Source organism: Sphaeramia orbicularis, chromosome 16, assembly GCF_902148855.1.
Source record: "Sphaeramia orbicularis chromosome 16, fSphaOr1.1, whole genome shotgun sequence".
In the NCBI taxonomy this organism is placed as follows: domain Eukaryota; kingdom Metazoa; phylum Chordata; class Actinopteri; order Kurtiformes; family Apogonidae; genus Sphaeramia; species Sphaeramia orbicularis.
In genome coordinates, this window is record NC_043972.1 from 53,370,428 (window position 1) to 53,386,901 (window position 16,474).

At 39.9% G+C, this 16,474-nt stretch overlaps 1 protein-coding gene across 1 annotated transcript in view; it reads right to left on the reverse strand.

The window, feature by feature from the left end:
* sh3bp5b (SH3-domain binding protein 5b (BTK-associated)) overlaps window positions 1–16,474 on the reverse strand; it is a 49,001-nt gene that overhangs the window by 20,233 nt on the left and 12,294 nt on the right. Inside the window, exon 4 of the mRNA XM_030158491.1 lies at window positions 1,723–1,887. Within this exon, the coding sequence (XP_030014351.1) occupies window positions 1,723–1,887 (165 nt within the window). The remainder of the gene's footprint in view (window positions 1–1,722; window positions 1,888–16,474) is intronic.

A 16,474-nucleotide genomic window follows, 5' to 3' on the forward strand; every position in this document is an offset into this window, starting at 1 on the left:
GTTTCGGATATTTGTTTTCACTTCATAGAGGTGGTTGTGGAACTGGACCTGCGGCAGGGGTGCACGCTGACAGGAACCCCCTAGCCATCCAGGTGGATGGGTTACATTGACACGCTGGTTGTGGGTGAAGAGACCGCCAGTCTGGGGCTCCGTGTGCAGCTGCTAGCATCGCACTGCTAACATTAGCCACTCAGCTTAAGAGCTAACAGGGTAACAAACATCAGCAGCTCCCACCTGTCACCGTGTCCTGGCCCTGTTAGAGATTAGCATGTCATCCTGGTGCTAACATACATAACAACAATCATCTAGACCAGGGGTCACCAACCCTGGTCCTGGACAGCTACTATCCTGCATGTTTTAGATATATCCCTCTTCCAACACACCTGATTCAAATGATAAGCCTATCATCAAACTCTGCAGACTGACTCGTCAGGTGTGCTGGAAGAGAGAAACATCTAAAACATGCAGGATAGTAGGTCTCGAGGATCAGGGTTGGTGACTCCTGATTTAGACCTTCACCTGGATAAGGGATAAGTAGGCTATCATATAACAGCAGGTAAAATTGAACATCAAGGCTCATTGTTATGCCAGCCGCTATTAAGGCAAAACAAATTAGACATGGGTCATATAAGGAACTACATACGTACATCTCACAAAAAACTTGATTTAACTGACAAAATTCTGTGGCTAGTAGTAAAAATGCACTCCTGAGGCAGACAAAGGGCGATCTCGTAATATAAACAAAACCCACACATACATGGCACAAATAACCGTGATTACTATTGAGGATGCTAACAACTTCACTTGCTAACAAGCACCCAGGCATCATTCATAAAAGGAGTTCATAAACGAGTTAACATCGTTCCAATCAATGGCAATCACAAAGAGCACACAAATACACTGAAATACATACAGCATAGAGAATTTATCTCAGTGAGACTTACAAGTGCAACAGCAACAACACCAAGCCTGCATCAGTTTGCATAGCCTACTTCTTTTTCTTTTAGCTCTAGCCATTCTGCAAAAGCTGGACCAAGGCAGACTCTTGTCTTATTCCTCGTTTGGCCACTCACTCTTTTCTTCTTCCTAGCATCCTCTGACAATGGCCACCTCTTACTTTTCTCTGCCATGGTAAACGCTTGTGAAATGAAGGCATGGCTAGCTTGTGTTTACAGCTAGCCAACGCCACCTGGCTGGGGGCATATTTGTGTTGTAGTGCCGTAAACCGTGCAATTTCTTGTGAGAGACGAGATCTAGGCCCTCAGCATGGTGGCAGAGAAGTTGCAGGTGGCATTTTCGCCCTTGAGACCCTAGTGGGAAGGTGGAGAGCCTCCATTCTCCCCCTAACAAGCCATTTAATCATCACAATTACTTTGAAGCTGTTTAATTACGGACAAAATGTTGCATAGTTCCGCTTTAACAATAGTCATAGAAACATTTCCATGGTTGAAGGATAGACGGGTGAAATTTACATATAAAACACACGACTGAAAACACATACTGTGTATTTTTATTTTTATTTAAATTCATATTTTGAAATAGTGGTGCATGTACTTTGGTTCATCCTGGTGATAAGTGGTTGCAGTGCAGCTGAAAATTTACTTGGACACTGCGCCCCACCAAAAAACAGTTTCATCAGCCGCCACTGTATATGACCCTAACAATAGTACAAACTCAACCAAATGCAATGTTGTGTTCATGCTCTTAATCTGGTCCTCTCACCCGCTGGGTAGCATGGTTTAACATCTCTTGCCAGGCTGAGTCAAACTGCCTGTTGTCCTCCTCCAGCAGTCTCTGCTCAGCCAGAAAGATGGTCTCCTTAGCAGCTTGCAGAACTTCTGTGGCTCGATGGAAGTCCTGGGTGGCCTTCTGAGCTTCTAGCTGAGCCTGGAGTGAAGACAGGCACAGAATGGTTCAAGCTGAGATAGTTGACATTACAAAAATGCTTACTTCACTGTGTCAGTGAAACATGTTACACAAACTCCTCCTCCTACTGCAACATTTTTGTGCTGTCAGAGTAAATAAAAACTATAAAAAGACAGACACCCACTAGAGCAACAACATTAGTGCTACAAATGCACGATGCAAAGATATGTGCAAATACCATATACCATAATTGCTATGGTGCTGTGGTACTGTACCCCAGGGTTGTCAAACATATGGCCCACAGGCCAAACCCAGTCCAATCTAACCTTTCAGTGCAAATATTTATACTGAAGATATTAACAGTCAAGGTTGTTGAACTCATTTTAGTTAAGGGGCCACATACAGCCTAATGTGATCTGAAGTAAATAGCATAATAATAATAATAATAATAATAATAATAATAATAATAGTATAATAACCTATAAATAATGACAAAACCAAATTTCCTTCTTGGTTTAATGTGAAAAAGTAAGATTACAATATGAAAATATTTACATTTAGAAACTATCCTTTCACAATCAAATGTGAATAACATGAACAAATATGAACAACCTGAAACGTGTTAAGAAAAACAAGCACAATTTTAAGAATGCAATGCCTGCTACTAAATGTTTTGTGATTTTGTAGACCACTGCGATCTTTAACTTGTGTTAATAACAAGATGACATAATATTACCAAAACCTTGAGGACCATAAGGAGATATAGTATTCCTGTATTCCTGTTTTTCCTGTCATTAAGTGATGCATGACAGTTTAATTGAGAAAGCAGACTAACCAAGACCGGATTAACCATATGGGCAACTGGGCAATTGCCCAGGGGCCCGCGATGTCTGAAGGGCCCTGGGTAGCTCGGGCATAACGAAAATATCTGGTTATCTTTTGCTTATAAATGAAACTGTCCGCTGTCCGGAGCTATTGCACTGCACAGAAACCCTGCTCCTGCTGTCTGTGACCGTGAGCTGAGACCCTCTCCTCATTGGTCAGTCCAAAAAGCAAATCAGCTGTGACGCAAATCAACGTGCGTGCGCTGAGCGGGATGTGAGACGTCAAGAACTATGCGACATACGTACGCGAATCAAAACGATGTTTACATTGCACTTACTTTAACTCTCTTGTTGAATTCTGAGGTGACAAGTGGATTTCTGTTTAACTCTTTCTTCGCCAATGACGAGATTTTCCGTCACTGCGTGTTTTCACTGTTATGCTATAGTTGGAGGTGTTGCGGATCATGTGAAATACTTTCCTTAGTCCAAAAACAAACAGTTAAGCAGTTTTTTCGGAAAAATGAAGGACCGGGTTAAACGCTTTTGCACTGGAGTCTCCGTATCCCATGGCAACACATCCAGCGGCAGTCACTGAATGAGGAAGTGCAGACTGTGCAGGAACCGCGCGCAGTTTCAAAAGCCTTAAAGATGATTATGGAGACAGAGTCTGACAGTTCAATATGTGATGGAGCTACAGAAGAACCATTTAGAGACAGGAACGGAGAAATAGAAGGTGAGGGAGACGGACACGGAACACGGGAAACACGGAGCGGCTCAGGTCCGACACGGAGATGGGAGGGGGGTGGGGGTGGGGGTGGGGGGGCACGGAGCGACACGGAGAAAATGACAGACAGGAGGAAGAGAAAAGAGACATTTCTAGGGGACATTCAAGGAGAAGACAGACAACCAGACGTGGGACAAGACAAAGGACAGCTAGTGTTCATCTGTTAGAGTGAGTACAGATTCAGACTGAGGACACAGAACAGATTCAGCTGTAGAATGTCAGCAGGGACACAGGTAAGACACTGTTGGATTTAGGTTTTGTATGAAATAAATAAATAAATACATATATTCATCCAAAGATAAATAACTACATGTCCATATAATTATTTACAGATCAAACACAGCAGGTGGTCCAACAGGAGGATGTGGTGCAGCCAAAGAAAGGCCAGAAATCTGCAGTATTTAGTGAATTTGTTTCTTTTTTTCTTGAAAATGAGGAATATTGAAGTGTTTATATCAAAAAGCTAAACTAATATGTTGTTACTTATAACTGATGTATGTCAAAGTGTAAAGTTTAGAAGGAACCTGGTGCTTTAGAAGATGTTTGGTCTAAAGTTTGGTGTGGATTCCACTAACATTTTGCGGAATGATGGAATATCTTAGAGCTGTTTGTTATTATTATTGTTGTTATAATTATTTTATTTTGTGATTTTGAATACAGTGTTACGGTTGGTAAAGAAGAAAGAGTCAAAAATGTAAATAGGAAATCAGTTTTATCTTGAAAATCAATGTCTTTGAAAAAATTCAATTTTCTCAGTTTTTTGCTCTAAATTCATTTTTTTCCTGAAAATGACCAATATTCAAATATTCATATCTCACGAACGAATGAAGATAGAATAAAATCGTTTTTTGTGTTTAAAAGTTGAAGTTCTGTTCTTTCTTTTGATGTATTCAGTGTTCACATACTCCTAACACAACATTTTCAGTGAGCCTCCAAAGATTAGTGAAAATGACCAAAAAGGCTGGCGCTGGCTACCAACTCACTGGAAAATGCTCTGGCGGGGAAAGAGTTAAAATTCATATCTGAGTCTATCAGATTATGTTTGTGTTTTGTCTGTGGGCTTTTTCTGACGATTCAATACATTTGTGTTGGCAAAAAGTGTTCTTAAATATATACTGGATACTTTGGAAATGGTTTCTTATTTATTTTTTGTGAAAATGGAGGACACTTCCCTCTCTTTCTAATGTAGTGGATCAATTTTAGATTATACTGATGCTAATGTGTTTTGTTTTCATATCATCATATGCAAGTGAGTGGCCTTGACAAGAGGCTATAGTGGTGCACTTGTAGTTCTACGAGCATTTACACATTTGTACATCAAAATGCATTTGATGATAGTTAGATATTGAAGTATGGGGTATATTTACATATATTCCTGGAACTTATTCTGTATTTTGCCAGATTATAGGGATCCTGGGGTTGTGATGACAGGGCCCTTGAATTTTGTTGCCCTGGGTACAATGAAGTGTTAATCTGGCCCTGAGACTAACTCATCCAACAACCATGTATTGAGTCAGACCAAGCTGTCTGCAAGACAAAATAACACAAATCAAAGTGTAGAATATAGTATCTAGACCCCAAAAGCAAAGTTCTTTGACTTAAACTTACATAAGATGTTACTGACATGATCCATCTAATCCATGTGACGCCATGTAGCTGATGCAGAAATGGCTCCACTTTTCCAAATTATAATTAGAATATTTAAATCACAGAGGTCTGAAGATGTGCCAAAGATGCCAATGTATTGGTTTATACAGATATGCACTGAATGTTCACACCAGTGGATTTAGTGGTCACCACTAGAGTATTCAGTTACTCTGCTGGTTGGTGCCTTTGACCAAAGTGTTCGAAAGTGACAAGATGGGATGAGAAACTACTTTTAGGGCCAGATCCACTAAGATCCCAATTTGTGTGTACTAATTTGCTTGTACAATCTAGAATTTTGCGTGTGGGGTGGAACCGCGGTTTGCGGGTGATTTACAAAGATTGCTTGTGCAAATTACAACAGGTGCAAAGTCTTGGAGACCACCCTATTTAAATGAGGGTTTTGTGTGTGCTACTGGAGACAATACGCTGGAAAACTGCTCTAGGATACGCCAGCACTAATGGTAATAGTGCGCTGAATGATCCAGATGCAAGGAAATGTAACGTTGGAGGAGTTTGTCATAGAAGACACATTGGGACACCTGTAGGAATTGGTAGCACCAATTTTTGAGGCTTGATCAACCTCCATTGCTGAAGAACTGCTTTAAGTTGTTAACCCATTTCTTGTTTGCCTTTTTGTATAATTCTGAAATGTACATTATTTTTCAGTTTTGTTTAACCTTACCTTTTTTTTTTTTTTTTTTACCTCTGGCAGTTCATTGCTTACTTTTGTACCATTTCAAGCTGTTCATTGGACTTGAACTGCTTTGGGGTGTTCTAAAACGTTTGACCGGTAGTGTATGACGTCAGTTCAATATTTAAATGAGCCATGTGCCAAGGCTACTGGCTAATGACATACATACTGAGGGCCTGGAGGTACCAGTGAAAATAGAAACAAGATCAAATGGAATATTATTTTCTCTTTAAGATGTCACACATAAGTAGTGGCAGATCACAAAAATATACCATATAAAGTGAAAAATATTTCTTAAATGTCAACAGTGGAAAAAGCATGTATTTATAAATACACACACTTCATAAAGACCTAATTACTTTTACAGTGTATGTGGAAATTTGAGGTGAGAAAAATGCAATTTGTTATTTCTAAATGTATATCTTAGACCAGAATGAGGATGCAGTTTTTTCTTCGTTTTCATTAACTACTAGTAGTACAGTGGCTTTATCATAACATACAATTGTATTTATATTTATGTCAACAAGATATAACAGAACATTATTTTTCACAGGGAATTTAGAAGTTTCTGTTATGGTGGTCAATGAGATTATAATGGGAATATTTCCTAAATGACACTAATGCCTGTATTAAACTTTGAGTGTTAATTTATGTATTCTATAGATAGAAGCATTTTTCTCCATACTTAATAAATATATATAATAGTGTGCAATTGCTACTTTACTTGGTGTTCATATCTGTACAGTTAAGTATAGATTTATCTGCTGGTGGCATATATATATTCTTCTGCTCCCCCCCCCATTTTTTCTGGAACCACCACTGCATCTTAAAATCTTATTAAAGCTGTAGTCCTCAGATGTTCCTGACATAATGGCCAGAAGTTTTCATCTGCACATGGACAGTGTTTAACACTTTCAGTGCCATGGGCCGATTAAATCGGCTTTACGAAAACAACCTGTAAAGTGCCACGGGCCGATCAGATCGGCTTTGGAGAACACGCCACATTTGTGTACAAACAAACCATCCACCCCCATTTCTTTCTCACATTTCAATGATGTTCTTTCTGTGTCCCCCTTTTGAGACCAAGCAGACGGGAATTTGAGGTCACGCGACCGAATAATATTTTTATATCTTTTTAATGTTTCTTATTCTCCGGTGTTTCATCAGAGGGAGCCCTCCATGCCGGGGGGCGGCTGTGGACTCCGGGGGCTGTGGCGGCGCCTTCTCTCACTGGGATCCACTCCTTTCTGGTGGGTGGGGGTCCCAGTTGGCCCTCTCCCACTAGTTGGGATGCGGGGCTGTGTTGCTGGTGCCTGGTCGCCGGGGTCGGCGGCTGCCTCCTGGTGCAGATGGCTCCCTGAGACAGCGCCTCCTAAATTGATGTTTTACTTTTACTTGTACATTTTTGTTCGGGTCTACCCGTGCTCAGTCAGTCTTCTTAAGTATGTGTGAGCTTGTGGGTTTGCATGTATATCTGGGTTTGCATGTATATGTGGGTTTGCATGTATATGTGTGTGTGTGCGGGTGAGTGGGTGGGTGTGGGTGGGGGGCGGTACTGATTTTTAAACTGATATGTAAAGCACTTTGTGCTACAGTTTTTAATGTATGAAAAGTGCTATATAAATAAAGATTATTATTATTATTATTATTATTATTATTATTATTATTATTATAAATTATGCAAATTACGATCAATAATGAATCGGCTGCGTCCGGTGCGTTTTGGATCTAGTCAGCAATCGGTCGGATGTTACCGAGCGGTTTCCTGCAGGATTCTTCAAATATTATAAAAACGACGCGAAATACTGAAAAACGGCCAAATTCTGTGGCACTTTTAAGGCTTATTAGCCCCTTAACTGTCTGGCACTTAAAGAGTTAAAAGTATTATTTATAAGCATACTTACAACAGCAATGGCCTAATTCTTCAAACAGAAATGATGAACCAACGGCAACTTATAATACAGACCTGATCAAAATCTTAAGACCAGTTGAAAAATAGCTAGAATTTACCTTTTGCACATTTGGATCTTAATGAGGTTTTAAGTAGAGGTACAATATACAAAAGCAAGAAGGGGGAGTGAGACAAAAAGCACTTTGAAAAAGTAATTTATTGAAAACAACAAGTAAACTGAAATTGACTGTTTATCAGCTGATCAAAAGTTTAAGACTGCAGGCTATAAAAGCCAAAATCTGCTCACAATTCTCATTTTCTGTCAGGCATTCACACGGTCATGCCCTCCTGATGGCTAAAGCTAAGAAGCTTTCTCTTCTTGAACGGGGTCGGATCGTCGAGCTGCATAAGCAAGGCCTCTCGCAGCGTGCCATTGCTGCTGAGGTTGGACGCAGTAAGACAGTCATTCTAAATTTTTTGACAGATCCTGAGCATTATGGAACAAAAAAGTCAAGTGGTAGACCCAAAAAAATTACACCTGCGCTGAGCCAGAGGATCCGATTGACTGTCCGTCAAGACACAGGGCGGTCCTCGACCCAAATTAAGGCCCTTACTGGTGCCGACTGCAGCGCAATAACCATCAGACGGCATCTGCGGGAAAAGGGTTTCAAAAACAAAAAACGAATTCAAAGACCTCGTCTCCTACAACGCCACAAAACTGCCCGTTTAGACTTTGCCAGGGAGCATCAAACATGGGACACTGAAAGGTGGAAAAAAGTTTTATTCTCTGATGAGAAAAAATTTAACCTTGACGGTCCAGATGGCTTCCAACGTTACTGGCATGACAAGGAGATCCCACCTGAGATGTTTTCTACCCGGCACAGTGGAGGGGGGTCCATCATGATCTGGGGTGCTTTTTCATTCGGTGGAACACTGGAGCTTCAGGTGGTGCAGGATCATCAAACAGCGGCTGGTTACGTGCAGATGTTGCAGCGGGCATCCCTCATGACTGAGGGCCCTCGTCTGTGTGGGAACAGCTGGGTTTTTCAACAGGACAACGCTGCAGTTCACAATGCTCGCTTGACGAAGGACTTCTTCAGGGAGAATAACATCACTCTTTTGGACCATCCCGCATGTTCCCCTGATTTAAATCCCATAGAGAACATTTGGGGATGGATGGCAAGGGAAGTTTATAAAAATGGCCATCAGTTCCAGACAGTTGATGCCCTTTGTGAAGCCATCTTCACCACTTGGAGCAATGTTCCCACCAGCCTCCTGGAAACACTCGCATCAAGCATGCCCAAACGAATTTTTGAAGTGATTAACAAGAACGGTGGAGCTACTCATTACTGAGTCCTACTGAGAAAATTTTTTGTTCTGGTTTGGAGAGTTTTTTGTAATTTTTTGAGCGATGGTCTTAAACTTTCGATCAGCTGATAAACAACCTATTTCAGTTTACTTGTTGTTTTCAATAAATTACTTTTTCAAAGTGCTTTTTGTCTCACTCCCCCTTCTTGCTTTTGTATATTGTACCTCTACTTAAAACCTCATTAAGATCCAAATGTGCAAAAGGTAAATTCTAGCTATTTTTCAACTGGTCTTAAGATTTTGATCAGGTCTGTATACCATACGAGAAGAAAGACACTAAATGATACCGTCCATTTGACAAGACACAACGAGTAAAAGAAAAATAGGAAAATAATGATACTATTCACAGAAAGAGACATCCCCAAGCAGATGGATCCATGAGAGTCTGTTTTCTACATGCTCTGTTGTTTATACTGTGGTCAACATCTCCACATGCTTACTGGAATTTCCTTATCAATATTCGCCATTGTGCAACAATCACACACAAGCACAATCCAAACAAGCTGGCCCTGTTACGGTCATTTTGAAATTCACCACACCCTCACTTGTTCTGCATTACATACACTTAGTCTGCTGTCTGCTTAGCTCCAGCCAAGACACAAGAATTGCAATGACTACTGTCTATCAAGATCACAGGTTTCACTGAAATCCCGTAAATAGGCACATGTTGTCCATATTTTTCAAAAACAGACTCAGCTACCAGGCCAGGTCATCTTTGTGATTTTAGATTATTTGTAAAAGATAAAACAAAAATGATGTGAAAGACAGAGGAAAATAGGTCTCTGATTTGCAGATTTTGAGTGTGTTTTTAATCATTTTCAAGATGACTGGCAAAATTGTATCAAAGTAGAAAAAGAGAGACATTGAATAGCAACAGTGTGATCATTCAGCAAGATGAATACACATGCAACATAGAACTTCAGAAATAATTACTAGACAGGCAGTGATTTCCAATCCAACAGTCCTCCAATGTGACCTATTGTTGTTTTGTTTGTGAATACTAATTGTTCCTAAATTGTTTTCCAACATCACATGGACTTAATTTGTTTGTTGCTTGTTATTGAGAAAATTGGATTTTCTTTGTGTTGCTTTAACATTTTGTGTTTTGTCAGATATTTATGCCACACATTTCCACAAAAGAAATCACATAATGGGTTCATTGATATGCTGAAGTAGTACTCTGCACTTAAATAGTGTTGAAACCAAACATACAATATGCCTGCCCTGATGTTTGCATTGATTTCTTAATGTATAGTCTGTGTTTCATCACAATTAATAGTCAATCTCTATTTAATAACATACAAACTCAAAATATTTAATATTACGGTAAATTAGTCTCTGCAATATCTTTAATGTACAAAACTGTGATGGTATCATCAGAACCAGAAAATCATACATTTATTTTCCAATGACAATTAAGAGCTTATTAGCCCAGTTGGATATGTCCTAAAATGGCCACCACACATTAACTTTCTGGAACATGTCCTTACCTTATTTTTGTCCCACTAATGGAAAACACAAAAACAAAAATTAGGAATGCACTACAGTCTCATGATGCCACTCGAAGGTCTGTTATGCTCCTTTCTTACCTCCTCCTCTGCTGTTACATTATCTACAGTAATCACGTCCTGCACATGCTCACTCCCTCCTCATCCATCTGCACACTGCCTCCCTCTCTCTAACACTACAAACATCAGGCAGTGTGCTTGGCCTGTTTAAGTCAAATGATCCTTTTATCTCTAAGAGATGGAGGGATTCTTTAAAATGTAAAATGCTTAGCGGATCTGAAATCAAGGTAATGAAATATGTTCCATGCTAACACTATTCTTTAAACTCAGACTCCTCTTTTCCTTTCAGCTGTTCCCTTCAGGGTCGCCACAGCAAATCATCTTCCTCCACTTAACCCTATCCTCTGCATCCTCTTGTCTAACACCGACTACCCTCATGTCCTCTTTCACTACATCCATGAATCTGGTCTTGGGTCTTTGGACCTCCAGCCTGGCAGTTCCAGCCTCAGCATCCTTCTACCATTATATTCACTATTCCTCCTCTGTACATATTCAAACCATCTCAGTCTGGCCTCTTTGACTTTTTCTCCAAAACATCTAATGTGCTGTTCCTCTGATGTACTCATTCCTGATCCGATCCATCCTGGTCACTCCAAAAGAGAACTTCAGGATCTTAACCTCTGCTACCTCCAGGTCCTCTGTCTTTTCCTCAGTGCCACTGTCTCTAACCCAGTGGTTTTCCATCATTTTCTGTTGGCCCCCCTTTGGAGGACAAAAAATCTCCAGGCCCCCCTCAATGCCAACAACACTGGTGGTGCAATTGTAACTTTTATTGAAAGAAATATCAATATTGTAACAATAGTTTGCTTTTCCTTGAATAATTTTTTTGTTCAAACTAAAAATAACTTAGATTTTTGCTTGAACAATACAAATAAACTCAACAAGACTGCTACCTGAGAAAACATTTTTCCAAATAAAAATAGGAAATGTGCAATTATCTCACAACCATGACAATAAAGTTACTTTTTTTTTTTTTAGAACAACAAACAAATTTTGTAACAAACATTAACATTTTAACGATATCAAGGGCTGCAATGAGCCAGTTTACACTGCACTTCTCAGAGCAATAAGAGCAAACTGTACAAACTGCATAAACAGAAACATTGCACATTTTTCTTTTCCAGTAAAATCCTTGTCCATTCTCCAGTCCTACAGTTTTTGTCTAGTCTAGTGGCAGATCACCATGGTAGTAAATTTGTCCCTAAAATAAGTCCAGGGTGCTCAAACACTCTACCTAGTACATATTCTAACCAGAAGAAGAAAAAAAACACCCAGGAGAGATCCCATGCCCCCCCGGTAAACCTTCACGCCCCCCCTGGGGGGCCCACCACACAGTTTGAGAAACACTGTCTCTAACCCATACAATATGGCTGGTCTCACCACTGTCTTGTACACCTTTCCTTTCATTCTTGCTGACACTCTTTTATCACACAACACACCTGACACTTTTCTCCACCCATTCCAACTTGCTTGCACACACTTCTTCACCTCTTTTCCACACTCACCGTTGCTCTGGACCGCTTCCTGTAACTTCACTGTTCCACTTTGGTTCGTCTCGTTCACACACATGTATTCTGTCTAGCTGTGACTGATCTTCATCTCTCTCCTTTCCAGGGCAAACCTCCATCTCTCTGGGTTTTCCTCTACCTGCTCCCTGCTCACAATGTCATCTGCAAACATCATAGTCCATGGAGAATCCTGTCTAACCTCATCTGTCAGTTTGTCCATCACTATAGCAAACAAGAAGGGGCTCAGAGCAGAGGATCAATCTCCCAATAAAAGTGGGTGGTACTTTCACTGGAGGATAACTCAACAAATTAAAGTCCATATATGGCTTCCTCTCAGTGCTTAATAGTAACTATATTGATATCTCTAACCATTTCCATGTTATAAGCCATAAAAATATCGACCATTGTAAGTAAAGGCAATTTTTTAATATTTCAAAAATTCTTCAAAAACTCAGAAATCAAAATTTCTCAAAACTGTAAACAAACTTTGTAGACACTGTCCCAAGGAAGTCACATATAAAATTTTAAATGAATCCGACCAGTAGTTTTGTCGGAGAAGGTGTTTGAAGAAATTGCTAATAAAGATGACGACGATGATGACGATACCAGACACATCGACAAGTGAGCTAGTAAAAACATACGTGTAAACAGAACTCATCTCAAAGATGCGAACTAATATGAAATCTGCTCCTCTTCGGCTTTAGTTGTGTTTTTTTTTTTGTCCTCATTTTTCCTGGATGGGCATGGGCAGTTTCTCTGTAGAACATCAAAATTGTCATGCTTCAACTGATGCTAAATGTTCAAAGCAAACCCCAAAGAGAACAAGGAAAAGGCTGATAAGGAACCAAAAGAAGGTGCACCAGGTGCTGCTGATGGTGAGTTTGAGCCTAGACAAGAGATAGAGAGGCAGAAACACAAAATAATAGCTTAATGTGTCACAATCCCTGTCAGTGTCATTACTGCTACAGAACATGCCACATGTTGTTGATTTAATCCAAAGGTTGTTTCTTCTTCTGATCCTTTCTTCATAAGATTTCATCATGTTTTGCCTTCACTCCTCAGTTCAGCTTTGTTTCCCTCTTGACTCTGATCTTTCCTAATTTGTCCTTTCCTCTGTTTCTCTTAGACTCAAACTGTCTCCTCTGTCACAAAGAAGGAGGCAAATTTGAAAAATCATGTTTTGTAAAATGAGGAAATGAGGATTAGGCCAATATAACACAAATTCTGTCATGCAAAAATATGGGATTGCCGTATGGGGCTGTCTGTGTTGTTTGTCCAGTCCAGTTTACTGTTTAAGTGAACATCCAGGTACTTGATAGAGACCACTATCTCAATGTCCAAGCCTCGGACGTTCACCTGTGTGTGTTGTGGGGGCGACCTGCAGTAGTCAATCACAATCTCCTTGGTTTTGCTGGTGTTCAGGAACAGGTGGTTCCACTCACACCAGTCCACAAAGTCTGTGATGACACCCCTGAATTCCTGTTTGTTCCCGTCAGACACACAGCCAACAATGGCGGTGGCATCAGACAACTTCTGCGGGTGACAGTGTGTGGAGTTGTATGTGAAGTCCGATGTGTATAATGTGAACAGGAACAGTGGGCCTCATTCACAAACAGTGCATACACACAAATCTGTCCTTAAACTCTGTGTACGATCGTTTAATGCACAAATACATTCATCAATATTTTCTTAAGATTAATTTGTTGTTACTCTGTGAACAAATTTAGAACTGCCTCAGACCATGTGTACGCACAAATGAGGATTAATTAATCATTTATTCCCAACAGATAATCTAGCACTCTCAGTAATAGGGCTACATTATCTGAACTCAAGGTCAAATGGAGTATTTTTTCTGCACCCACCACCACTCCCTTTACATTATTGTTTTTCTGCAAATAAGACAGTCCTTATCAAAAGCGATTACTACGAGGGCTCAGGAACATCTCAAGAAATTATTGTCTGCGAATATAATTTACTATGCCACCAATACATGAAGGTTAAATCTCTATCATTCAGAGAAGATGACATGTGAACATCAGGCATCCTCTCTAGGCCAAAATGGACTGCATCATGGAAAACTGTTCTGTGGTCAGAGGATTCAAATTTTGAAATTATTTTAGGAAGTCATGAATACCCTGCCCTGAGAGGGCCCTGCGAATGACCATCCAATTTCGTGATAAGAAACAGGATGGTCCCTCCTCTCTTTAGCTTATGGAAAGAGATCCTAGCACCATCGTCCTCTAAGCAGTAGAACAAAAAGATATCATAGACACCGTTAAAAAATGGAACAGCAAAACATCAGCTGAGTGTAAAAACATCAACTGAGTGGGATGATATTGATATGACAATAGTCAAGTAATTTATGGAATAATTTGCAAAACCACTAACGCACATCTGCAACTTCTCTTTTCAAAGTGGTAAATTTCCAAATAAAATTAAAATTCCATTCCAATTCATGATTCCATTATGCAAGACTGGAGACAAAGACCAATTGACAAATTACAGTTACAGTTTTATTACTCTCCCAGTTTTCCAAGATATTACATGTAAAAACTATTCAGTGAGAGACTTCACAGTTTCATTGAGAGACACAATCGTGTCAGACAGTCAATAAGGATTAGAACAGACAGATCAACAGCCCTGGCACTTCAAGGAAATCACAAACAGGATTGACAATAAAAAGTATACACGGTGGGGAAGCAAAATTTACAATATTTTGAGGCAGGGATTGAAAGACAGTGTATGACCAATTAGTTTATTGAAAGTCATGAGAATTTATTTGCCACAAGAAAATTGACATAATAGAAAATGTTTTTATTCTATGTGTCCTTTCTCAATAACTGCCTTCACACGCTTCCTGAAACTTGCGCAAGTGTTCCTCAAATATTCGGGTGACAGCTTCTCCCATTCTTCTTTAATAGTATCTTTAAGAAAGTCGACATTGCTGTGTGATGTTCTATTGGTAGCATGTTCTAAAACGCCCCAAATAGCATAATCCAGAGGGTTTAGATCTGGGCTAGAAGGCGGCCATAAACATGATTCCCAAAAATTGCTAAAGTTGGATTTGCAGAAATCTTGTATTTTTCTAGCTGTGTGGGCTGGAGCACCATCCTGTGTCCATACATAATTTCCATCTGGGTAGTTTGCTTTAAGCCATGGCAATACCTGGTATCTGGATGGATTTGGTTGGATCCTTTAGGATTTTGGATTTGAGAGCTTTAATAAAAGCTTTGGTACGTTTTTTGTTGCTTCCTCCACTTCCAGACTTTCTCGTAATAGTTTTGCTCATAGTCATTCTCTTCTTTACATTATAAACAGTCTTTATGGACACTCCAACTATTTTTGAAATCTCCTTTGGTGTGACGAGTGCATTCAGCAAATCACACACTCTTTGACGTTTGCTTTCCTGATTACTCATATGGGCAAAAGTTTCTGAAAAGGTATAGATAATAGTTGTAGCCTCATGACGGTGGAGTGAGTGAACAGAGTCGAAAACAGAATTATAAATTATATTATCGTCCTCTCCGGGTCAAACCAAATTCCTGAACAACCATGCTGATTGGTTGGTTAGCAGGTCAATGCACGGACATCCTCTGCAAATGACATTTACGAAGGCAGATGATCTTAAAGAATTGGCCTAATGGACTTTAGACAATGAAACTTAGGCTCATTTTCGTTCTGTTCTTCATCAAGAGCCATTTCCCTTGTCGTGGTAATTGAGAGCACCCCGGAACTTGTGTTTACACTTAGCCGACTTTGTCCTCTCAACATCTGTGTTTTATTATGTTGCTCATCCAGAGGTGAAGATGAACCCAGAAACGAACAAAGGACTGAATGACAAAATCACTATACGTGCCATGTTAATAATGTATTACATTATGTGTTAATGTTGATTAACTCAGCACGTTAACTCTTTTATGCACGTAATACTTAAGCCATTTGCCTGAGCTGTGGTTTCACATATGTGTGTCCTGATCATGTTCATGGTGAATTATGTGAAAGTAAGAGTATTACTGCTTATAGCATGTCTGAATAATCATGCTATTATTTTACTGATGCTTAAGTGAGGTTACAGGTGATGTATAAAGTTTAAGTGATCTTTTTTAAGGATCTTATTTAAGGATGCAAAGTTTTCTTACAAGTCTGCACACTGTCCTCTCCCCCTCTGTCCTCCTAAGAGGGAAGAGAAATGTGATACTTTGAGATATGCAAACGACATACAAAGCAGGTTGGTTTCCCGCCTAAACAGACAAAGAAGGCAACGCCCCTAGGCATCGATGACTCATCAATATGCACGAGGGAGGCATGCCAAGTTGGTTTTTGGACA